The sequence below is a fragment of the Conger conger genome, chromosome 11, assembly GCF_963514075.1.
Source record: "Conger conger chromosome 11, fConCon1.1, whole genome shotgun sequence".
Lineage (NCBI taxonomy): Eukaryota > Metazoa > Chordata > Actinopteri > Anguilliformes > Congridae > Conger > Conger conger.
Window position 1 is genome coordinate 23817344 of NC_083770.1, and position 24175 is coordinate 23841518.

Here is a 24175-nt window from a genome sequence, read left to right on the forward strand (position 1 = left end):
CTGTTCCGGGTTTCTGTCAGAGATGGAGTTTCACTCTAACAAGCGAGTCTTCCCAGAGAAATTTACTGGAAGGACAAGTGTGTCTCTCAAATCCCTGAGACCTTCAGAAGCAGGACCTTAAGCCTCTCACACATTGACTCAACGGATGAACAGTAACACAGGAATGAAGTTGAGAAATACTCACAAGCAACACCGTGGGAAACACCAAAATTAAAAAGTACTGTATATGTTTTAGTTTTGATGGAGAAAAGAAGTGAAGTGAGTCAGTAAACAACTTGGGCTTAGGAGCGGAACAACTGGATGAGTGACCATAATATGTGACTCGAGCTCTCCCAAACAGTGCGGATCAGTGTCTCTGAGGGAGTGTAATTTACAGGGATTAGGTGACACCAGCTATGGGATTTTCACAGTCAGTCCAGAACTGGACACAGAGCAGTAGCCCGGCACCTAGAGATTCACCTGTTCCTCAGCAAGAGTCAAGGAACTTCAGTGGCCAAAAGAGCACCCCTTTCTGGGTCAGGGGGACCAAGTCTGTGGTCTCTTAAGCTGAAGGGCATGTGGAAGAATTTTCTTTACCTGGTTGTAATTTCTGTGTTTGATACAGAATCTCCACTGAAAGAGGAGCAGAAATAGTGCAGGGAAGCCTCTCTTAGTGCCTCTATGAGAGATGGAGTTTGGGATCAGCAGCTGTAGAGTGGCACTGAGCCTTGTATGATCAACCTTTTATTATGTCATGGCTGCAAGCTTTGTGGTGGGGGGGGGGGGGGGGGAGTGCGGTCTAGAGTGCTTCAGAGACCCTGGGGCACTCAGAATGTTTTTGGGTACTGAACTGGTGCTGCTGGTACAGAAAAACTGCCTAAGATCCTCATCTGCAAACCATCAGCTGTCTGGAGCAGTTAAAGGCTACTTCACTTTCAGCTCACCAGAGCCTTCAGATGCAGTGAACTAAAGGGGTCTGGCAGAAATACTCTGTGGAAGCTTTATTGGAAAAGGTTGACTAGAGAGGTGGCCTCAGCCTAGATATTGTGGATGGACATTGGATGACTTTTGTCTACAGGAGGTCATGCCTGCCCTCTTATGTCTTATGGAACCACTCAGAGGTGGCAGAAGACGCCTTTTCTAGTGGCGCAGCTTCAACAGGCCTATCAAGGACACTGTATTTGTTACCAACATCTTGTGGAGTCTACATCCTGCGTAATGTAGTTTTTCAGTACAGCTTTAGTGTGCATCTGTCTCCGCTGTAGAGTCAGTGGGTCAGTGGGGCAGTGTGAAAGTGGGTCAGGGCGGTAGATAATTAGTGCCTGCTTGTCAACGGACGCAGGATGTTAGCTGTAGCCGACGGCTGTGGAATGCCAGCCAGCTCTTCGGATTGTTTACCAAGCGGCATGAGCCCGGGTCACAGGGGCAAGTTTAAAAAAGTGTGCGGGTCACATGACCCCAAGGGTGACTTGCGGCCAGCTGCGTGGAAGCCCTGTGTTTTTCTCTCAGCAGAAATGTGTTCAGCTTTGGAAAGCAGTCATTTCTAGCTACTGAGGCCTCTCTTGTACAAGCATAAACCACAAACGTATCTCTGCAAGACATATTGTATGCCACAAACTTGTCTCTGGTCCCCTCAATCAAAAAAAACCACTACTGGATAGGAAATTGACAATGCCCAAGTATCCCTAAATGTGAGACAAATCGTGGTTAGTTTGGTGAAACTTCAAACAGCAGCTGATTTTCTTTCTGTATGTTAGAAGAGCAAACAAAATGTATGACCTACCAGTTTTATGTTTTTGTCATCCATTTGTAATATAAACCACCAACAGATTCTAAAAAATGTTTTTACAACTATTATATACAAAGGGCTGCAAAATTTCAGACCACAAAATGCTGATTCACTCGGATTTACTGAGACAGTCTCTTATTCACCCGGCATCTGTGTCTCCTCACTGGAATCATGGAGACAAAGATAAATTCCAGGAGGGATATCATTCCCAGCAGTCATCTGAGGGAACTGCTTCAGATGTTGTGAACAGTTCAGCCAATGACAGATTCATGTACCTGATGCTTTGAGGTTGGTCTCTGTAAGCCCCTGAAAAGGTGAGTCATATTCAGCTCCAGGTGTGGTTCTACGCTGAGGCACCAGCCAAGGTCTTTTGGGGTCCTGTTTGATTCACATTGTGGTTTTGTTTAACGATCTCCTGGGAATGTCTGCTGTTCTTTCTGAATCAGCCTGAAACAAGAAGCAAACAGTGCCAAAACAAGGGTTCTACTGATGGTCTTACCTACTTTGTTACCTAGTTACTGTAAGGACTCCAGGAATACTCACAATATCTAAGTTTAAGTACATAAAAATCCCAGATGGTTTGAATTGGATTAACTGCAGATCGTATCGATGGCACTCTTTATCCACACCTGCATCTGATTTCTCTGGAAGTTTATGGATATCCTCTGTCCGGTGTTCTTTCTTTATCGCACTGCGTCTAGGGGAAACATCTACAATCCATCCCCCTTTCTCAAGATCTCATCACAACCTGGGGCAGCAGGAAATTGGAACAACCAATTTATTCAAACGGGAAATATTTTGAATGAAGGAAATGACTTTTTGCTGATAGCAGAATGTAGTGCCATCGGTCTTCTCTCTCTTCCTACTATTGTCTTTCTCTGGCCCATGTTAACAGCCATTTTATGTTCAGGGTCTGGTGGCTGGGAGGATCCATTGAAATTACACATGGACTCTTCCATATAGGAAATGGATGGACTGTTTTTTTGTTTTGAGACAATCTGTCAAATATATTAGACAATAAGAACCAAAACCAAGCCAAGCTTTTTTCCCAGTGAATCTTTCACAGAGCCTGTGTGCCGTAGAGTATATTTAGAGCACTTCATCAGTGTAAGTCATGTTATTATGATGATTAATTTGCCCTATTCAGCAAGGATACTTTCCTTCATAATTGTTTTTGGGCTAGAGTAATGCATTTTCTCAGAGGAAGCCATGGCAACAGGTGAAGGATGTAAGAACAGCATAACAGGAAGTGTGATTCCTTTCATTCTGGGGTCCTCCTAGCCTAGTGACTGATTACTCTTGTTGCTATAATAATAAAATCGGTTCAAAGGACACACTGCATGTATACTGCATTGTGCTTATCTGTATGCTCAAAGCAAACATTTGTATTCCTTGTATCGGTTTGTGTTATCCACTGAAGCTACTTTATGGTTAATGAACTTTGTAGAATGAGTATATCTTAATAAGTTGTCTGGGACGGCCTGTCAGTGAACCCCAGGGAAAACGGAGGCACTGAACAAATATAAAGCAACATCCAACTAGGCAACTTTATTTATGTTATCTTAACCATCCTGGATACCTATTTATGAATGAAGGATAAGAAAACACTGACAATGCATTGTGGTTTGAGCCATTCCAGCCATTTTATTAGAGGCTAGTAAACTTTAACTGTCTCCAGAAAACAGCCTGCAATCACACACCACATTACTTCCAGTTGAACCTACCCGACCTATCAAGTGAAGTAATAAATAAAACCTGGAATGACTCAAAAGCTATGCACTGGGGCTGTCACTGCCATTAGCCGCAAAGTCTGGGGAGGAAGTAGATAACTGTCTTTTTCCTGTCTGGGGAGGAAGTGGATAACTGACTGTTCGCCCCTTCCCTTCCCAGGCCTGTTTCTGATCCTGGGCCTGATGCTGTACCCAGCCGGCTGGGGCTCGGACAAGGTGCTGAGCTACTGTGGGGCCGATGCCTCCCCCTACAAGCTGGGGCTGTGCTCTCTGGGCTGGGCCTTCTACACCGCCATCGGGGGAACTGTCCTCACCTTCATCTGCGCTGTCTTCTCCGCCCAGGCCGAGATCGCCACCTCCAGCGACAAGGTGCAGGAGGAGATCGAAGAAGGGAAGAGTCTCATCTGCCTGATCTGAGCCAGGCCCGAGACCACCCAGGGAGGTCTCCCACCTCCTCTTGGGAACGAGACCTCCCAGGCCCAAGACTGCTAAAACTGAGGCCCAAGTTTACAGCTCTAGGCTTACTGAAATAAAAGGCTCAAGTCTGACATGATGTTGCCTTGACAAGTCTCAGACCTCAGCCTTCTCCGGGATTGAGACGTTATCACCACTAAGACTTTCACCGTAACCAGCTTGCTTGTCATTTGAAACTGGCGAGGCTTGCTTCTCATGTAAAGCTTTTTCTACAGTAATGCAGTCTATATCATTAATGTCCCAGATTTACAGTGCCAGTGTAAGCTAACATGACTCCAAATGAATTGTAAATAACTTTGTATATACTGTATAGAATGTGATAGAGAAGTGGAATTAGTTTTTTTCTCCAGTCATAAAAAGTTAACTTTGTAGATGGGAAGTGTGTTGATACTAGGCAGAGTATTCTTCTTAGTCATTCCATCAGTTTAGGATGATTTGGGAGACACAGGTTCCTGGTTTACTCAAGACTATGATTCTGTGGAACACATAAAATAACATAACTGGTGCCTTCTTCTCAGCAACAGAGCCTTAAAGCTATTAGTGCTGAAGAACATTGATAATGATTCCCCAAAATATGTCTAAATAGTCTTTACCTGCCAATTGCACACCTTGCAGTTGCCATAGCAATAAAAGAACCTGTGCCAATATCCCGTGATTGGGTGTGCCAATGATTTCCCATAGTGCCATAGTGCCTCCATCCTATTTCCTATTTTTTTAACTCACTGCCAAACCACAAAGAGTCTCTGTTGCCTGATAGAATAATCTCCCCCTGCCTCCTGCTCTACCCCTTGACTCCTTATGGTACATGAACAGTGTCAGTGTTCGGACCTGCGACACCTTCATTGCCAGGGCCACTGTTTCTCAATGGGGAAGAGTGCTGTACAGTACTGCAACTGGATAGGACAAAGCTCTATGGCTGTGGGTTCATCTCTAAATCTGGAGATGAGAGACCTGCCTATTTTCTGGTCTTGTGTCAATGAGAGCAATAATTCATGTTAAACTCTCAATGTGTGCTGTGTAGCTCTGGTGAATTCTGCTGTCCCACACACACACACACACACACACTCAGATCTCTCCCTCAGAACCCCTGGGGTTCAGCCAGTAGATGACTCACCTTCGTACCCCAGTGAAACACTGTAAATCTGGCACATTCCCTCCAACATTGCAGCCGGAAAACCCTTCAATTACTTCCATATAACATTGACACACTGCTTTTTTTTAAATGCAGGAAGAGCAAGTTTTCAGTGTTTTGGCTTAGAGTGAGTGTTTCTGTCCACAGCACCCCAGAACATTTATAGCTCTCTTGCATTCACAGAAGGGAAAATTTCATGGCAACATTCTTCACAAAATGGTCTTGGTCCAGTCAGGTGTAATCTGATAGCAGCAGGTGTGGGGTGTATTTGGGGCAATGGCTTCGCAAAGTGGCAATGTACATAAAATGGCATGGGACATAAACCTTGAACTTCAGGTGTGGCTGGAAAAAAACACATCACCAAAGGACAGCAGTGAAGAGAGAGCAGCTCTCAAATGCACAGACACGAACTGGAGAGTCTTTGGGTCTACCTGTCGCTCAGTCTTGGGTCACAGTGCAAGGGGGTACATTGGTTTCTGACAAGTCTGGTGAAGAGGAAAATGAAGACCAGCCACTGGCCCTCGGGCCATTAGGGCTGTGGTGGCTGGTAGCCAAACCACTGATAAACTCTTAGAGCAAAGATCAGACATGGTCAAGGCAAGCCAATACCCCAAGCTCTACTCTGCTGCATGGAAGTCATTATTCACTTTGGTCCATAAGGCCATCTGCGATAGAGGGAGTTGATTAGGCTGTTTTTCCCTGGTGGTGGAATTTCGGCATCAGACTCTCAACATTTTAAACTCTCCGAGTGATGGTAGATTCCTGAACCTTTGAATAATTGCACACATGTAAAAAATAATTATGTTGAGGAGACACAATGTGGTGTTGGTCATCAGCCATTTCAGCTGAAAAATTAAATTTTGGCATAATAATTATGCCATTAATAACCATTGCTTCATTGCTGAAAAGGAACTATTCAATGTAACATCAACGTTTTAGAAGACACTGAGGGATGAAACCTGAAAAATGTTTTCTAGCTTATTGCAAATCATCATGTAACATTTACTTCTAAATTAGTCATGTAGATCCAAGTTATTTTTTCCCACTGCCAATAAGTACTTGAATGAACTAATGAACCACAGAAGTGTTAAATACCATTTTCCAAGCACAAAAGCAGATCTACCATATGAGTACTTGGCTCATCCAACTAAATGTTCGCCCTGAGTTACTTTTCTCTGAACGTCCCAAAGTGCCCTTCTGAATAAAACTATAGTGAAGGCTTCAGTTTACAGGTTTTTATTGGTATGTTAAGTCCATCAGATCTTTTTGTAACCCTCTAACTTGTAAAACCTTCTCAGCTCAAGAACACAAGAAAGTGAAGGTTGTGTGCTTTTCATACCAATGGCTCTCCTGTGCCTCCTCACCTCAGCTGGACTGTGACAAAGTGGCATGAAACCCGCATCTCCACAGAGGCGCGATGAGCTTCAGTGAATCACTGGGTGAATTACCATTTGTTTGTTGCATCACGACTGAGCTATGTTTGTGTGCTTGAAGGAAGGATGCATTTGTATTGCAAGGTGCCATAACCATTGCTGTAAATGAAAAGTATGCTCGTAATAACATGTTCCAAATGTTTCAACGATGAGAGATATTGTGCAATATTGTGTTATAGTAGTGTGCAAAAATTTGGGCACCCCTGGTCAAAAAGCCTTTTACAATTAATATCTAAGTGGACACATTTCTTCAAATGTTAAAGCAAGATTACTTCTTAATGTAACTTTTTATAGTTTCTAAATAATAAAAAAGGAAAAAAGCCCTGTGCAAAAGTTCGGGAACCCTGTCAGTTAGTACTATGTAACTCCTCCTCGGGCCAGAATAACAGCTAGTAAACGCTTCCTGTAACCAGAGTCTTTCAATTCTCACTTTTAAAATTTTTCCCCATTCTTCGGCCTCATTGCATGTATGGCATGTTTGAAATCTTTCCACAGATTTTCAATAATAAAGTCAGGGGACTGTGGTGGCCATTCCAAAACCATAGTTGATTTTGAGGTATACTTTGGATCATTGTTCTATTGTAATACCCAACCTCTCTTCAACTTCAATGTCTGGACTGACCTTTGAACATTAGCCTGTAGAATTTCTTGATATTTGGTGGAATACATTCTTCCTTCCACTTTTTTACTGTGCCCCCAGCTGCCACACAACGGCAAGCATTATGGATCCACCTCCATGCTTCACAGCTGGCAAGGTGTTATTCTCTACAAAGGTTTCACCCTTTTTTCTCCAAACATACCTTCTTTGCTGTTGGCCAAAAAGTTCAATTTAGTTTTTTTCAGTCCAAAGCAGATTGTTCCAAAAGGCTTCAGGCTTCTCAATTCTTTTCTTTTTTATATTTCAGACACATCATTTAGTGTTGAAGTCTTTCTGGCAACTCTGTTGTGACTCTTTTGTTGTTTAAAGTACATTGAACAGCAAGATCGGTGTTCGCTGTTCTTTTTTGCAGCTCTTTTGCAGTGATGTGTGGGTTCTTCAGAGCATTTCTCACCAGGTCTCTGGCCATCTTATCAGAAATCGTTCTTGGTCTTCCAGACCAGAGTCTGGGCCTTAGTAATCATTTTTAAAAGTAACAAAGAATAATCCAAAAGGTTTCCCAAACTTTTGCACAGGGCCATTTCCCTTTTTAATAATATACAAACAGTAAAAAATGAAAATAAAAAACAATCTTGCTTTAAAATCTGTACCATTTAGAGTTCAGGTTTGCTTTCGATCACATAGATTAATTGTTCCACATCTTTGCACTCCACTGTAGTGCTGTGGACGTAGAGTAGGGAGGAGCTCAGCAGTCGTGTTTGGGGTGTGAGTTTAAAGGGGACGAGGGGAGTTTGAGGGGGAAGCCCAATTGGGTTTCAGGCCCGAAATATCCTGCCAGCCCACAGCAGCCTCGGTTCAGGAAGTGGTATCAATTCAACACATCTGACTTCACAGGTTCCTGTTCTCCTCACTTTAGATATCATTTTTCTGTCAAACTTGCTAAGCATAGCTGTGTAGGTTGTTTTCTGCTTTAATCTAGATATACTGAAATGAACGCGAGAAGTGGACGCACAGAAACAGGGCCAAACAGCCTGCCCCCACTTCCTCTTTTCTCCACGACCGTCTTTGCCATGTAATTAAAAATAGAAGAAGCCTCCTGTGACCTTTCAGTGTGTGTCCTTTTATGTGGACCTGAAGCGCTATAGATCTTTACCTGCAGAGAGGTTTTCCCCCCTTAAATGTTCCCATTGCCATGGTGAATTGCCATGTCATGTAGCCTAATCAGTTTGAAATGGGCAGTGGACATAAATTCATTTCTATTATTTTTCAACTTCACTAAAGATGGGAGCTCTTCGACAGGAGTATGATTTTGGCAGTAAACACAGGCAAGGAGTTTAACAATAATGGGCTCAACTAGGAAACCCCGACAGAGAAACACAACTCAGTGTGAACACACAGAAGGAAAGCGTGTGTCATACACAGATTTGTTGAATTGATGTACAGCACGCCCTGAACGTGAAGAATGTGGGATAATCGGATTAGCAGATGTGCTTGTTGTGTGACTGAAGGGAAATCTCCATCACTCTGGAACAGAAACACTGGGCCTGTTGGTCTTCCACATCTCTCCAGTGTGCACTCCTGAGTGAAGGCCTGGGGTCCAGCACACAGTACTGCCCTGCAAGGGGGCACAGGACCACAGAAAGACCGCTTTCCCACATTAAATCACAGCACTGAACAACAGCAAAAAGGCTAGAGGGAAAAAAACAAAAAACAAAACATGAACTGATATATTGGCGGGTACTTTAAGTAGTATAGAGTTTTACTGAGCTTTCAATTTAAATGACTGCATGATGCCTCAATAAGTGAATATACTGAATAATAAGTGCTATCTTCATACCGATATCTAAATGAATGTGCCGTATGGGCCCCCAGTGGAACCCATAAACACACAGGAGTCAGGACTGTTCGCCTGGTGTTCTGAGCAGCTTTCTACCGCCCCCTGCTGCCTGCCCATAGTAACTGCAGTTCTGGGCAGCCTGGGAGACGCAGCGCCATCTGAAGTCTCTTCAAGGTGTAACCATACAAAGACAGGAAGCTTTTATTCACATCCTACAGGATCTCTCCAATTGAGCCTGAGGAAGGAGCCACAACAACAAAACCAAGATGAACAGCCCTAATCACAGAGCTATGTGATGCTACCACTCTACAGTGTGAGCACTACACATTCATTTTAATTGGCGCATGGCAGTCCCACTCAAACAGACAGCTTAAAAAAAACACAAAAATTAGTTCAGGTAAATAAAAATTTTGATTCACACTCCTGCGATGAAAAGCTGTCAAAATATCTAGAGGAACTAACAAAGTGTGATGTGTAATACATTTAAAAGTCGAATTTCAAACAAAATGTTTTATATTTTTTGCAACAACCTGTTCTTGACCAGGACCTCACATCTGCTGAAGTAACAGGCCATTATTATCCAGGTTTCCACGATGTTCCACAGTGACAGCAGACCATGCTTCTCTTGTGAAATAAACATTCCTGTACACCAGGGGAAGCTCATTCACAAGCTACAGTTTGGTACAGTTTTGCAAATCAGCCTTTTGAAAAATTTGGTGAGCTCCTTATTTGAAATAAACAGAAACATGCTGAATGCAATGTTTCATACAGAGATGCATGTTGAATGAGAACTTCAATTAAGTTATTCAAAAGTATTCCTATTTTGAGACCGAGGCTCCTTTGACTGCCAATGAAACTCCGCTACAGAGAAAACTACCTCTGAGCACAAGTAGAATAGTTTGCTTTTTACATTTTATTTAGTGTTAATACAATAAATATACAAAACTCAAACTAAGCAACATGCAACAGGGAGAGAAGTGCATTTGTACAGGACAACGGCGGACCAACCGTCAGTTCTACAAAATATACAAATATACCATAAAGTCCATTTTCATTTCTAATGAATTGAACTTTGTTACCGTAGACTGAGCCATAACCATTTAATTCACCGTGTCTCTGCACATTTCTTTATCAATCGGAAAGAGCGGAAGTCACAATTCATCTGAGGACACAAAGAAATGTCACATCAGCCTTTTCTGAAAACTATGACTTTAATCTTCTTTTTCTAATGAAAGCGTCTGTGAAATAATTTGGAGAAAACCGAAAGATCCAGGTGCCTCTCAGCCGATTATGATTTAAAAAAAGAAAAAGAAAACCTGCAGTAGCTAAGCAAACGCACGCACACAAACACACACACATGTGCATACATGCATACAATGGGAGAAACCATGGCTTTGGAGAAAAATAGCAGTAAGTGGAACTATCAGATTCATAAATTCAACACATTGAAACAGCAACCTGCTATGCTTCAAAAAGAGTGTCAGGAAGTTCACTACTCCTGCCTGGCTGGCTGCATTGCCTGCTGTCGAACAACCATGTTAACATTTCTCATTTAAAGTGCACTACACACTACATACCGAGTCTGTTCTCAAGTGCTCTACTCACACTACATACAGAGTATGCTCTCTCTATGAACTTCCAAATTGTGCTATACAGGCCAACATACAGAGAGCTACAAACATAAATGAGCAAAACAATTAAATACAGAGAAACAGAAATACTTTAAAAAAACAAGCCATGATAAAATGTAGCCCCCCCCCAGAGTGTTACCAGGGCCATGAATTAAGACACACAGTAACAACAGAAATCCACAATGTGATATACAAGATAAAGGGCCTAAAAGAAATGTGCAACACAGTTCCCCCTCTGAAACAAGTATTAAAAAAATAGTTCAATAATGCTCAAAAACTATAAAACACAAAACCAAAACTGGTCTCAACCATAGCCTCTGAAGTTCCTTCATATCCACATTGCCGACAGGGTTAGCAATTACACCAATGGCGTCAACGGTGTCGACTGAAATATCCTCTGCCCCGGTTAACTGCCCAAAATTTAATGCGCCTGACACACAGTAAAGATCCTGAGTTTTAGCGGATTTAATACCTCTGCTGAGTTGCTGTAGGTTATGAAAAGGCAGGAACGGCCCATTTCCAGGATGGCTTAGTGTTAGTGTACATACATGTTCAACAGGCCTGAAATAGCACCCACACAGGTGAACCAGGTAAGGGCAGAGGTCTGTTCAAGAGGAGGTTCTTAGGAGCATGAGACATGAGAAATGAAAAAGCAGGAGATTTTTTTATATTAGAGATGATAACTGCCCCAAATCCATTCCAGGCCTCAATGTGACTCAGAGTCCCAGAGCTCCTGAATGTGACCCAGCACTACAGCAGTAGGGTACCCCCCTCCCCCAGAACGGAGAGGTGCAGAAGATCCAGAGCTCTTACAGGCAGGACTCTTCATGTTCATCATGCCCCAAATCCGCAACCAGCTGCAACACTGCACAATACACACACAACTATCCTTCACAAGACAACCAGGAGGGTTTTAATATGAAAACCTTGACTCCAGTAACCCCAAGAACCAGTCACACAGGAACTGTAGCTGTGCCGCACACTCTCACACACTCTCACACACTCTCACACACTCTCACACACTCTCACACACTCTCACACCAATCAAACCTGAGCAGCTGCAGTCTGCAGCAGCCTTACAGAGGGGCATTAGAGCTGAGGCTAACTCATCTCCAGCCCTGTTAAAGCCCCTGTTCCCACTGATGCCCCTGGGGCAAAAAGCCCTCATTCCCACTGATGGGGCAGATCTGTCTTACTCATCCACGCTGTAAGGCCTGCGTTTAAAAAAAAAACAAAACAAAAAAAAACCCATAAATGTTGAAGGCGGGTTCACTACATGCACGTTAATCGCAGCCAAGAAGCAGTTACAGTTTACTGTGAAACACCACACCTACCCAGCCTCCCTGCGCTGGTCAACAGTACGGATACTGTTGGAGTGTCACTAAACGGCTCTATGGAGTGTTGCAGAAAGCATTCTGAACACATCCCAGTATACAGTACACAATGTACAGTATACATGCATTAGGCACAATCATACAGAGATCATACTTGGTAAAGCTAGGTCTTAGTGCTGTTGGTTCTTGCCCCATCCTCTTTCAATGGCAACAGTACAAATTACACATGATATAAATGTTCTTTTACATCATTTTGGAAAAAACTTAATTAGTCTCAGCGCTGTTGAGCCGTTTCTGAGAGAGGTGCACACATGGTACACCTTGATCCATTCCTGCCTGTTCAACTGGTCATGCTGGCGAGAACCTGGACAGAATTTTCTGCTGCGTGATTGGAGAAGTTTCCAGGCTGAGCGTCTTGTGTTATACACTGGGGTGTTAAGGCCATTCTGAAGCCTGTCGGGATTGGTGGGCTAGGACTGAGAGGGACGATGGGGAGGGGGGGGGGATTTGCTACATCACTTCCTGTCCCAAATAGAGAAGGAGGGGGGAGGTTTCTCAGTGAGAATCAGCCCTACTGCACCCCCCCTCTTTTTAAACTCATTTGGGGGAGCTCAGCCTCCACAGGGGGCGGGGCAGAAGATGGTGATTTGTGTGCAGTGGGCGGGGTCAGGGGTGGAGGGACAGCGATTGGCTGCAGCGCTCAGATCTGCTCTCCCTTGAAGGCTCCGCGGGCAGCGCCGGAGGCAGCGGTAGCAGCAGCGGTTTGGACAGTCTTGTTGGCCATGACGCCCGTGGCAAACTCCTGCTGGGCCTTCTGGAAGCTGGCTCCAGTGGTGCGGTACAGCCCGTGGACCTGAGGTGGGGAACAGGGCGGTGTGAAGCATGCGTTTTAGTGATGTGCAGCGTGTGCGTGTAGCGTGTTTTAGTGACGCGTAGCGTGTGCGTGTAGCGCGTTTACCTTTTTGAACATGATGAGGGAGATGACAGCGGAGGCGGTGAACAGGGCGGAGATGAGGATCATGATGATGCCCACAGGGACGCTCTTATTCAGCCCTGTGAGCGCAGAGATCCAGCCACTGAGGGGAGAGCAGAGTCACGTCACCGGGGAAACCAAGAATCCTCCACCACCGTATCCCAGCATCCTCCACCCACACTCACATCTGCGCAGTAGGGGGCGATCGTCCCTTGGGACAAATTACCCCAATGTCTCAGTGCAGCGATGGGGACACGTAGTAGGAGACGTAGTCTTTCAGATGAGACGTTAAACCGACGTCCTGACTCACTGTGCTAATTAAAGACCCCATGACACTCATTGCAAAGAGAAGGAGGTTCCCCAGTGTCCTGGCTAAATTCTCAACCTGGCTCTTTCAATCTACCTCCTAATCATCCCCTGATTAAATTGCCGATAAAAATTGCTCTCCACCTCAGCTGGTGTGTGGTGAGCGTTCTAGGGAAAAATGGCTGTCTTCCATCACCCAGGCGTGCTACACACTGGTGGTGATTGAGGCAAGTTCCCCCCCATCACACTGAGTGTGAGAAAAGCACTACTATAAATGTAATGATCTATCCATCTGATCTATGCACTCGCATAAAATGTCATAACCATCGCATCTATGGGTTAAACCTGAGGTTTAACACACAAACACACACACCTTAAATAGATAAGTAACTGATAATGAGGTTAAGAGTGAATGACGTTCCCCACACTCACCAGGCCCCCCAGCCCGCGATGCCGATAGCCTGCAGCACATGCACACCGAACTGGCTGATGTACACAAAGAAGAAGACGAAGAACCTGAAGGAGCTGTCACTCCTGCAACCAAACAAACCACAAACCATGTGTGAGAGAGAAACACAGTATCAGCTACAGGACTATTCTGCTATTCAGCTACTAGAGTCTTTACTTGGAGGGAGAACCTACAGAGAAACCATCGAAAACACGTCCTCTGGTTCTACTGGGGTTTTACTGGGGTGCAGTTATGACATTTTATCAATGACATTTTCAGGTCCGGTTAAGGTTTAGGGTTAGGGTTAGACGTTAGGGTGTAGGGTTTGGGTTTGGTTTTGGGTTTTTGGGTTACCTGAAGCCTCTATAGGTGGGTCCTGCCAGCAGGGTTACAGTTAGAGTTAGGGTGTAGGGGTTAGGGGTTAGGGGTTAGGATGTAGACAGGTGTCAGGGTTACCTGAAGGCTCCATACAGCGGCCTGTACCAGCAGACAAAGGAGCAGGGGGTGAAGAGCAGGAACCAGACCATGGCCAGGCCGAAGTCCACGCCCCGCAACGTATCCACACAGAACCAGGCCAAGCAGCCCAAAATATTCACCAACAGCGTCCCTGCGTGGACTGCAGAAGAACAACAAGAAAGTGCAGGAGACGCCCACCACAGCACAGTCTATTACTACCAACAGCAATAAAAATCATCTTGCACAACTTTACGACTGCCCAAAACTGATTTAGCTGGGATCAAAGTTTAGATTCTGGATGATATAGATTAGATTAGAAACCTGAATCTTTTCCAGTGTTTTTGTGTTTGCCTAAATTCAGCTGCACATTTCCTTGCTGGGAAGTCATTACTTCACCTTTAAGGCTGAAATAATAAAACTAAGTCTGTGCCAGTTAGTTTCACATAGAGAACTGCTGCTGACCTGCTGGCTCATCAGTGGGTGGGAGAGGTTAGGCCACGCCTTCTGTTCTGTACATGTTTGCTGTCACCTACTTCCTGGACACAAATGTGCAAACTAACGCAGGAGTGTGAACACCCACGCAGGGACTAGAGCTGCTACAGAACAGCTCATTTCTACAAACACCATACTGCAGAGTCAGAAATACTTTGACTCATGTCAAAATAAAGATTCACACCTCAACCAGGCTGCCTCTGCCTGTATTTAAACTGAACACTTACCTTTAGCATGAGGCTTCACACAAGTGCCTGTGTGCACGCATACGCATGAAGACATGCATTATAAATTACCACAATGACAGGTCACTGAACCACATATGAATGGAAAATTTCGGGTTTAGCACAGAAGAATGTTTGCCCTACACTCAGGCTATATGGGGCCATTTCATACTGAATCAGTTACAGGAAGCGCCCTCAAAACATATTCCTGTGGTGAATTACACACACATCCACAGATTAAATGAGACACTCACACATCCACAGATAATACATGAAATGAGATACTCACACATCCACAGATAGTACATGATTTTGACGGTCTTCTGAAATTCCACAGGTATGTCCACAGAAACGTCATGGTAAAAACAGGGCCCAACTGGGAACTTCTCCGGAAGAGGGGGCCAGTTGTTTTTCCTTCCTGACAGAAGAAAACAGGGCGTGTTGGTCCTTTGTACCAGCAGCTTATCGTCAGCATCTTGCTTCTGTTGCCATATCAGGGAATTATTTCTGCTCCTTCCACAGTGATGGACAGAACTGTGTATAACTGCACTGACACGCACTACCCTTTGCATTCCAGACACCTCCATAAACAAGACCTGGCTTTGCTCCAACAGGTACACACCGTGTTGTTCTGCCCATATATCTGCTTCACAGGATAATAACCCATGTGATTTCCCTCTCAAGTTCCTTATTCACAGCCATGATTGCTCCTGAACCTAATATACAGATATAAAAAAATATTTTCCCTTTAAATTTTCATTTGCGAATGTACTGTAAGGGCACTCTATTAAGATGCCTCACATCATAAAATACTTTGTAGCGACTTTAACAGAGGTGGTTAAGTTGAATTCTTTCCAATCATTTGCAGTTCAAGTGCGGTGTTCCGCATGGGTCAGTTCTGGGCCCACTTACCTCCAGAAAGGGACTGCATCTCCCTCTCCCTCCGGTCCAGCTCCGCTGCCTTCTTCTCCAGCTCCTCCTGACGCCGCAGGAGATCGGCCTGGGCACGCGCCTGGTCCTGGAGCAGGGAGAGGGAGAACATCAGGGTTAGGATACTATGGCTATATTGAGGGTTACGGTTTGGTTAGGGTTAAGGTTTGATCAAAACCTTCACCAATACCCTCTACTGCCTGTTGGGTTTGAAATATGCATCACCCTTTGCTGGCCTGCTACAGTAATTGGCTGTTCATGAGGCTGTTCATGCCTCCAGGGGGTGTGAGGCTTGCAGATGGGCCCTGTAGCAGTTTCACACATACGGTGTACTCCGGCTCACTGGCAGAGAGAAAGGGGAGCATGGAGCCTGCAGAGAGGTGGGGGCTGTGGGGTTCTGGGTTAGGAGAGTGACAGTTTGTGAGGTGTAGGGGGGTTCTGGGTTAGGACAGTGACAGTGTGGGAGGCGTAGGGGGCATACCGGTGCGTGTTGCTGGGGGGGAGAGTACGCCGGCGGCTCCTCGGTGGGCTTCATGATGGCGGGCTGTGTGTTGGTAGTGGGCGGAGCTTTGGGGGCAGAGCCAGGGGCGGAGCCTGGGGCAGCCTGGAAAGCACAGAAACAGTTCACATCAGCGATCACTTCCCTCAGCATGCATTTCTCACAGAAAACATTCAAAATTTCTATTCAGTTTTATTTTAATTGCATTTTTTTATGGAAGACACAAATAAATTTGTACAGAGCAACAGAGCCTGTACAGAGGGAACACTGCCCTGGAACACAGGAAGTACAGCACGCAGTTCCCTCATATAAATCATAAACGTTCTCCTCTGCATGGATGGGAATGGTCAGAAATGTTCACCTGTCAGCAGTGAGTACACTGTGCCAACATTGAACTGTCTTGCCACATTCAACACGGGCGCCATATACGTTAGTTTTCTGCGCTGTGGTTAAGCTGCGGGTTTTGTACGGAGATACGCGCATTCCCATGGCGCCCACTTGGGCCAATCAGGTCACTGGAACAGCATTAATCTCGCTGCCTCACTGGCTCAGGACATGCATAAATAATCACAGGCTGTTGTGTATTTCATTCTACAACCCAATCACAGGTCTATACTCACAGTTTGGCCTAGAAAGCCAGACGGTTTGTAATTACTGAGCTTTTGGGCACCATTTTATTTATAAAAGGAAAAAAACCTGTTCTGCAAAAATCCCCTGCTGAGCTCAAGAACAACAACTTAAAAAGGTGTGACAGGCTTTCTTTGATGAAACCAAAAAGGGTTTTAGGTTAGGACGCAACATTGGCAAATAACCTCACTGTGCCGATAATGCAATCACTTATCAGAGAGAGATGCATACAGCTGAAAGCACAATTTCACAACCCAAGATAAAGACATCAGTGCTCACAGGTCAAAGACTACCAGGAAGCAGGAACAGTCCCAGGAGTCTGGAGTAGAGTAACAGCTGTGTTGTGCAGTGTATGGCTGACCCTCCATGTTAATGTCTGAAGACAGAATGTCCTGGGCAGCTGACATTACGCCCCCGCTGTGCACATTAAATTATTTCATGCTGATTGGTTAATCTGTAGTTTTGCACCTCCTGAGTTCCTGCAGATCTAATTTTACAGGGATTATATGGTCACTGAGGGGGATGGTCTAATGTCTGTAGTAGAGTAGTGTGCAAAAATGTGGGCACTCCTGGAGAAAAAGCCAAACCTGACCTCTACATGACATTTGTTCAAATTTTAAAGCAAGATTACTTTTTATTTACATTTTGTACAATTTCAAAATAAGAAAAAAAGGCCCTGTGCAAAAGTTTGGGAACCCTGTCAGTTAGTACTTTATAACTCCTCCACGGGCAACTATAACAGCTTGTAAATGCTTCCTGTAGCCAGCCAAGTCTTTCAATTCGAGCTTTTGGAATTTTTCCCCATGCTTCCTGGCAGAACACCTCTAGCTCAGAAATACTCTTTGGCCACCATACGGTATGTTTGAGATTTCTCCACAGATTTCCAATAATATTCATGTCTGGGGACTGTAGTGGCCATTCCAAAACCTTCAGTCTTTCCTGGTGATACTGCAGATAAGGACATGTATAATACTCACTGTTCTGGCATCTGTGAAAGGGTTGTACTCCTCCAAACCTGGAGGGGCATTCTGTGTTACCTGCGTCACCGAGGGGTCCTGTGGAGTGAACAGAGCTGCTGTTAGCACATTAGCATACAGAGCTGAGATATAGGACCACAGTGTGTTGTCAGTGTTGTCAGCATGTTAGCATACAGAGTGGAGATGTAAGACCACAGTGTGTTGTCAGCATGTTAGCATGCAGAGTGGAGATGTAAGACCACAGTGTGTTGTCAGCATGTTAGCATGCAGAGTGGAGATGTAAGACCACAGTGTGTTATCAGCATGTTAGCATACAGAGTGGCGATGTAAGACCACAGTTCGCCATTAGCACGTTAGCATACAGAGTGGAGATGTAAGACCACAGTGCGCCATTAGCACGTTAGCATAGAGCTGAGATATAGGACCACAGTGTGTTGTCAGCATGTTAGCATACAGAGTGGAGATGTAAGACCACAGTGCGCCATTAGCACGTTAGCATACAGAGCTGTGATATAGGACCACAGTGTGTTGTCAGCATGTTAGCATACAGAGTGGAGATGTAAGACCACAGTGCGCCATTAGCACGTTAGCATACAGAGCTGAGATATAGGACCACAGTGTGTTGTCAGCATGTTAGCATACAGAGTGGCGATGTAAGACCACAGTGCGCCATTAGTACGTTAGCATACAGAGCTGAGATATTGGAACCAGAATGGAACAATATCCACAGACGGGGGCTGGGGCATTATTAACATGGGAGAGGGACCGCGGTGAAGACATGCGTGACACACGCAAACAGGCAGTGGAAACAAGTGTGACACACAGACACACACACACACAAAGACAGACGCTGCGCTGGGTGTTAGGCTCTTTGTGATTCTCTCAGCAGCCCCACGTTATAAATTAACACGGAGCCGGGTGGGGGCATTTCCATGGCAACAGCCTGTACAGGCCCACTGTAGATCAATGAGCATCAGTGGCTGGTTTGTGTTGATACTGCACACAGTGACACGGTGATATCACAGCCTGTCAGCGCTTAGATAATAATCCCTGCCATTGGGGTAAGACCCCCCCCGAATACTGTTCCCCATACACAGCAAGAAATAAACACTGTGATGCTGCTCAAGTGCTTTTTGACACTAAAACAGACCAAACAGATCCACAGATCTCCCTCAACTAGTTTACATCAAGACTCACAGGGAATCAAACTGTAGTATAGGCCTTCTTACAAATTACTTGATGGTCATAATTTAAAACTAGTGCCTAGGAACGATAATTTTTGTTAATATATGTTCTATGAACAGTCTATGCACAAGGCATTTGGGGTGGGGAGGGGGGGGGAGTAGGAAATGCATTTTTTTTTAATAAGGCCTCGTTTCTCAGACTATACTCTGTGAGATCTGTGAAAACAGATATGAATCAAGCTGGGCTGGAGACCCACACATCCACATCGAGGTGCTTCCACTGCTCCCGTAAGCCCAGTCCAGTGTATCCAGGTATGTGGACAGCAGTCCTCGATACCTACAAGCTGCCATTCTTGATTAAATACTCCTGAATTTAGTTTATCTAAAACAAAGAAATTCCAATCTAAGTTATGTATTGAGGTTCATGAGCATCAAGAAATACTTCAAATAGAAAATCACCCAAAAAATAAATAAAATGGCAGTTTCACCATGACAGTGAAACATTTCCTGCATCGACTCCAAGGTTAACTTTGTCCAGTGGGAAACTACCCTAATGTTAACTGTGCACAAGTCTATAGACATGGAAATAAACATTAACACACACACTTGGATTTAACGCTGCCTGGTCCGTGGTTAATTCCTCACCATCTCTGCACAGTATGAACTCAGACTGCATGTCAATCATTGCAGAAGTACACGTTAGCAATGCTGAGACTCCATATCGATCACAGAAACCAAATCAGAATTGGCTTATGGAAGATAATTAACGTAAAATGGAATTCTACAAATGAGATTTCAGTTACTGTTGGTTTCCTGCTGTAACCTGTAAGTAGAGGTTAACCGCTTAGTTTCTCAAAACAGGTTTGGGTCCAACTAATCTTGTTATGCTGCCATATGGAAGTGAATCCAGAAGAGTGAGATGACCAGGAGCGCAGGAGTCAGTGGCTGCCAGCAGGAAAGTTACTGCACGTTTATTCTTCTGATTGTTACGGTGAATGATGACTTTGGAATGTGCATTTGCAAAAGCAGGCATTGCCAAGGGCAACGAAGCAGGGAAAGCGCATCAGTATGCTGCATAGGGCCGTGATAGGAGGAGGAACCTCCTACACAAGAATGCAGAAACATCACTCCCCTCATGTACAGTTACCTTTGGGGTGGATGGGCTCCAGAGCTCCACTAACACACATTTTAAACAGAGAATTAACAGTGTTAAATTAACCTGGCCTCCATGGGCTCACCAGCACACCGCACAAGAACAATACACCCATCCTCTGTGTGATTCTGCAGCTGCAGCGCTACGGTCTTACTTTACTTCATCTTCTGAGAGCTGCTCTTTACAGACAGCCATTCCCAAGCCCTGGTGTAAAATCCAGCTATGACCAGCTTGAAATACCAGCTATCAGCTATTTCAAAACCTACCTTGAGTTGGTCAAACCATGTTGAGTATACAGCTGGTCTAACTGGTGAACCAGCTACCAGCTGTTTGAAAACATAGGTTGAGCTGTTTTTTCCAGCTGGGAGGCCAGGTGTAACTAAACTAGAGTACTTACCTATTAGGATAGAGAAACAATTGGGAAAAAAAAAATATATAATATATATATATATATATATATATATATATATATATATATATATATATATATATATATATACAATTGTATTGTATATATAAATGTCATGAGAACGCAAATAAATAAAAACCTGTTTAATTTCCATATGTGTTCAAGAACTCCCCCCCCCCCCCCCCCCAACATCCAGCCCTCTTGGCAAACAAGGTTACTGCACGGGGCCTACTCTGTTTAAATACGGCCTTCTCATGGCTTTTATCTCAGATCCAATCCAGTGCTGGGATCACAGGACACTTACTTGTGTTAAAGGCAAGGAAGTCATTAAAGGCATTCCAAATTTGAGCAATTTTAGAAGCAGACTGATCCCCCACACTGTGCACTTTTTTGCCAAAGAATATATAAATACTACGCACAAAAACAAAAGGTTTGATTCACAAAAATGTTAGAATGCAAGTTAACAATCACAGATTTCATTTAACTGAAAAACAATTAGTCATTGTGTATTTAACATCCCTGCCTCACCCAGAACAGGAGATGTCCTAGCCAAGAGATCAGTGACTGCAGGACATCCTGTATGCCAACTGGAGGCGGAGTCAAGGGTCAATCCCCCAGCCGAGGACCTCTCCTAATTCCCTGTGCTGAGACCCAGAGCATGCTGGGAGAAAGGGCATCATCATACAAATTCAGCAGCATAGCTCCCAGAACAAGGTCCGCAACACACTGGGGACCATTCTCACTCCACAGCTCAGCGGTGAGAAAGCGACACACCTGACACTAGTGAGGATGTTATCCGACTGGACTGAACTTAAGGGCTCACGCCGACACGGTCTGCAGAACACAGTCTAAAGCAGAAAAAGTGTAGCCACAACACAATCTAAAGCAGAACAAGTGTAGCCACAACACAATAAAAAAAAAAAAATGGGCTCCAGGGTGAGACTATTTCCGCAGTGTTAGGAAAGCGCAGAACCTGCAGTGGTCTCCTGCTTTAGGCTGCAGAAGTTGAGAGATGAGAAAGTTGAAGAGCTCTCTGCCCCGGTCTGCACCAGAGGCTGCTGGGGCATGCAGTACATCTCTAAATCAGCACGCTGAGGGAGACACGTGATCTGGGCTTCCTGGATCATATGACCGGCTGTATGAAGTGCTGACTGCTGGTCAGAGGCCAAACCAAAAACATGTGAGAAGATCAACCCCAAACACCCCCAGAGGCCCAGCCATATACACAGACCTGTTGGTCCACCTCAACTACACAGTGTGTGAACAAATTCACAAATGTGGCTGTTAAGTTTATAAATGCTCTGTAAAAGCACTCTTCCCCCTGATGTTGCCTTGATTCAGCAGCGCATATTTACCCCCAGGCTGACTTGCTGCCTGCACCAGAGCTCCCAGCAGCCACCAGCCACAAAGATCTGCAGAGAGCTCCTGCGATGGCGGTATTACACCGCCGGCCTGACTGAGAAACAAGAGCGCTTAAGTCTATGTGGGTTGGGGGTTGCGGTAAGCAGAGAGTCTCTGCTGCAGTTCAGGGCCTGGGCCCAGCTACTCCCTATACCTCTATCCCCACACATAGCCAATGAGGCAGGCTTAGGCATATTGTATCACAGAGAGGGAGCAACACATCCTGGCTTCCACAGAAGTCAGAGGACACACAGCACAAATGACTCTACATGCAACATAAGGGCCCGAATACACAGCTGGCAGCGAGGTAGCATTTCCGGTAAAATCCACCGAAGGGCAAAGCACAAGTAGATGTAGTATGGTTTTTGGCTTAGTTACAATTTAGCCCATGCCAATGCATAACACTGTAGATTTCTAACGACCACAAGGTAGGCTACACTGAGTGGAAGCCACCACGAACACTCAAATATCTTAACTATTAAGTGACATTTGTGCATCTGTTTATTCTATTCAACCATTCGTGTGTTACCAGTGACTGACACCGGCTGAAGGAGCACGCAAGCATTCTAATGACGTACACAAGTACTTTCACCTTTCATAAGCAACGTTAGATATGATATCGTTTTATATCTTTGCTTGAACCGTATATGCTACGTGTTAATTTATGGTAGAGAATGATCAATGACCGATATACAATATTATTCAACATTATGATAAATCGGACATAACATGGTCAGTTTAAACGTGGGCTGGATAAAGTATGATGAAGGAAGGAATGGGCCAAGTTGCTCACTAGTTATCATTAAGGCTAGCATTAGTCGATTCCAACAAACGCATAACGTAACACTCTCCGGAAGGGTTCTTTGGCTGGTCTCCATATGGAAAGTTAGGAAACTGAGAAAGCGCTCAGATTGAACTAAGTTGCCTGACAAAGAACCTTGAACTACACAGGGTTCCTCTACGGAGACACACAACTGAGCCCTTTGGAACCATTTTTATGACTGTAAGTTACAGTAACTAATTACATGTGATGCAACACTCTTACTCAGCTTAACTTGCTAATTTAGCTACGTATGTCAACTGACAGCAGCTAGACAGCAGTGCAAACTCAGATAGCTACTGCTCGCTAGTATCTAGACGTCTGTCAAAATAATGGCTAACATTAAATTCGAAGGTTAGCTAGCGATGGTGAGGTTATAAAACCCAACCCAGTATTTCAACAGAATGTGTCCCAGTAGCGTGGCAGCTTAGACAGCCAGCTAGCTAGTAACAACACAATATAGCCAGGTAACGTTATGTGCTTAGCTAACGCTGGCTAGCTGTCTAGTCAAACCATAGCCACGCTAGCTGTCTTTGTCAGTGTCAAACCATAGCGGCCCATAGCAATGGGTAACAGTGAGCTATAAAAGGGCTGTGTCAGTTAGCACCAGCTAATTTCACAGCTTCCTACGATGAGATCCATCAATATAAACCGTAAGTTAAAGATATTGCTAGTAGACTAGCTTGTCATATTGCGCCAGGGAAAGGAAAAGACTCGTTTCAATGAGCTAAAGTACAGTATCCAGCTACGTGAGCTCGTTCGTTAGCTAACGGTAAGTTACCTGAAAAGGGTTGCTGAACTCCGGGTCTGCGAACGGATTGCTGTCGAAGTCGGACATTCTGCGTGAATTATGTATTCAAAGTACAGTTTCTCCCCTTATTGTAGTCAAATGATGTTGTCAAACAGAAATGATAGAAACCTCGCTCAAACGCTGCAGTGGCACCGCTCACCACAACTCAATCCTGTACAGCTTTAGCAGCAAAATGGCAGGACCGGAAGTGATGTCTGAATCAGAGTTCTCACGGAGCCTCATAACGTCATCCCTCCGTGGCATCTGACTTCTGAACTGAAGTTTAGGGTAGTTTTCGGTTTTGTTCAACAAACCGTTTATGATATTAAGTTATGTAATTAAAGACCTTTGTTCTTAAAGAATCGATCTGGAATACTTCTATTCAATGGAAAGTGAACAAACCGTTAAGCCTTTTATTCATAAACCATGTACTTTGTAATGAATATTTCATGTAGATTGCTAAGAGCAACAAAATAGGAAAATGTAAAGTCAAATTGTGATTTTTCAGACTTAAACTGACTGACATGTAAACTGTCTTTATTTTCTGCA

General features: G+C 44.5%; 2 protein-coding genes across 5 annotated transcripts in view; one reads left to right on the forward strand and one right to left on the reverse strand.

Annotated features, from left to right (window-relative positions):
* The window catches only part of LOC133141266 (LHFPL tetraspan subfamily member 2a protein-like), a 45204-nt gene extending 40585 nt beyond the window's left edge, over positions 1 to 4619 (forward strand). For all 3 annotated transcript variants that reach the window (XM_061261756.1, XM_061261755.1, XM_061261757.1), the window contains one exon: positions 3659 to 4619. In XM_061261756.1, the coding sequence (XP_061117740.1) occupies positions 3659 to 3915 (257 nt within the window). In that variant the 3' untranslated portion in view covers positions 3916 to 4619. The remainder of the gene's footprint in view (positions 1 to 3658) is intronic.
* A 5248-nt stretch (positions 4620 to 9867) lies between these two features.
* Positions 9868 to 23818, reverse strand: LOC133140519 (secretory carrier-associated membrane protein 1-like). 2 transcript variants are annotated; one of them, XM_061260521.1, is made up of 9 exons: positions 23618 to 23818; positions 17870 to 17947; positions 16248 to 16370; positions 15749 to 15854; positions 15126 to 15254; positions 14121 to 14280; positions 13649 to 13750; positions 12896 to 13013; positions 9868 to 12790 (listed from the first exon to the last, which is right to left on the reverse strand). In XM_061260521.1, exons 1-9 carry the CDS (start codon positions 23672 to 23674, stop codon positions 12638 to 12640), a joined length of 1026 nt encoding a protein of 341 aa, XP_061116505.1. In that variant the 5' UTR covers positions 23675 to 23818; the 3' UTR covers positions 9868 to 12637. The 2 variants fall into 2 exon arrangements, with proteins under 2 accessions (XP_061116505.1, XP_061116506.1); XM_061260522.1 differs by lacking the exon at positions 23618 to 23818 and adding an exon at positions 21144 to 21275.
* Positions 23819 to 24175: the final 357 nt, after the last annotated feature.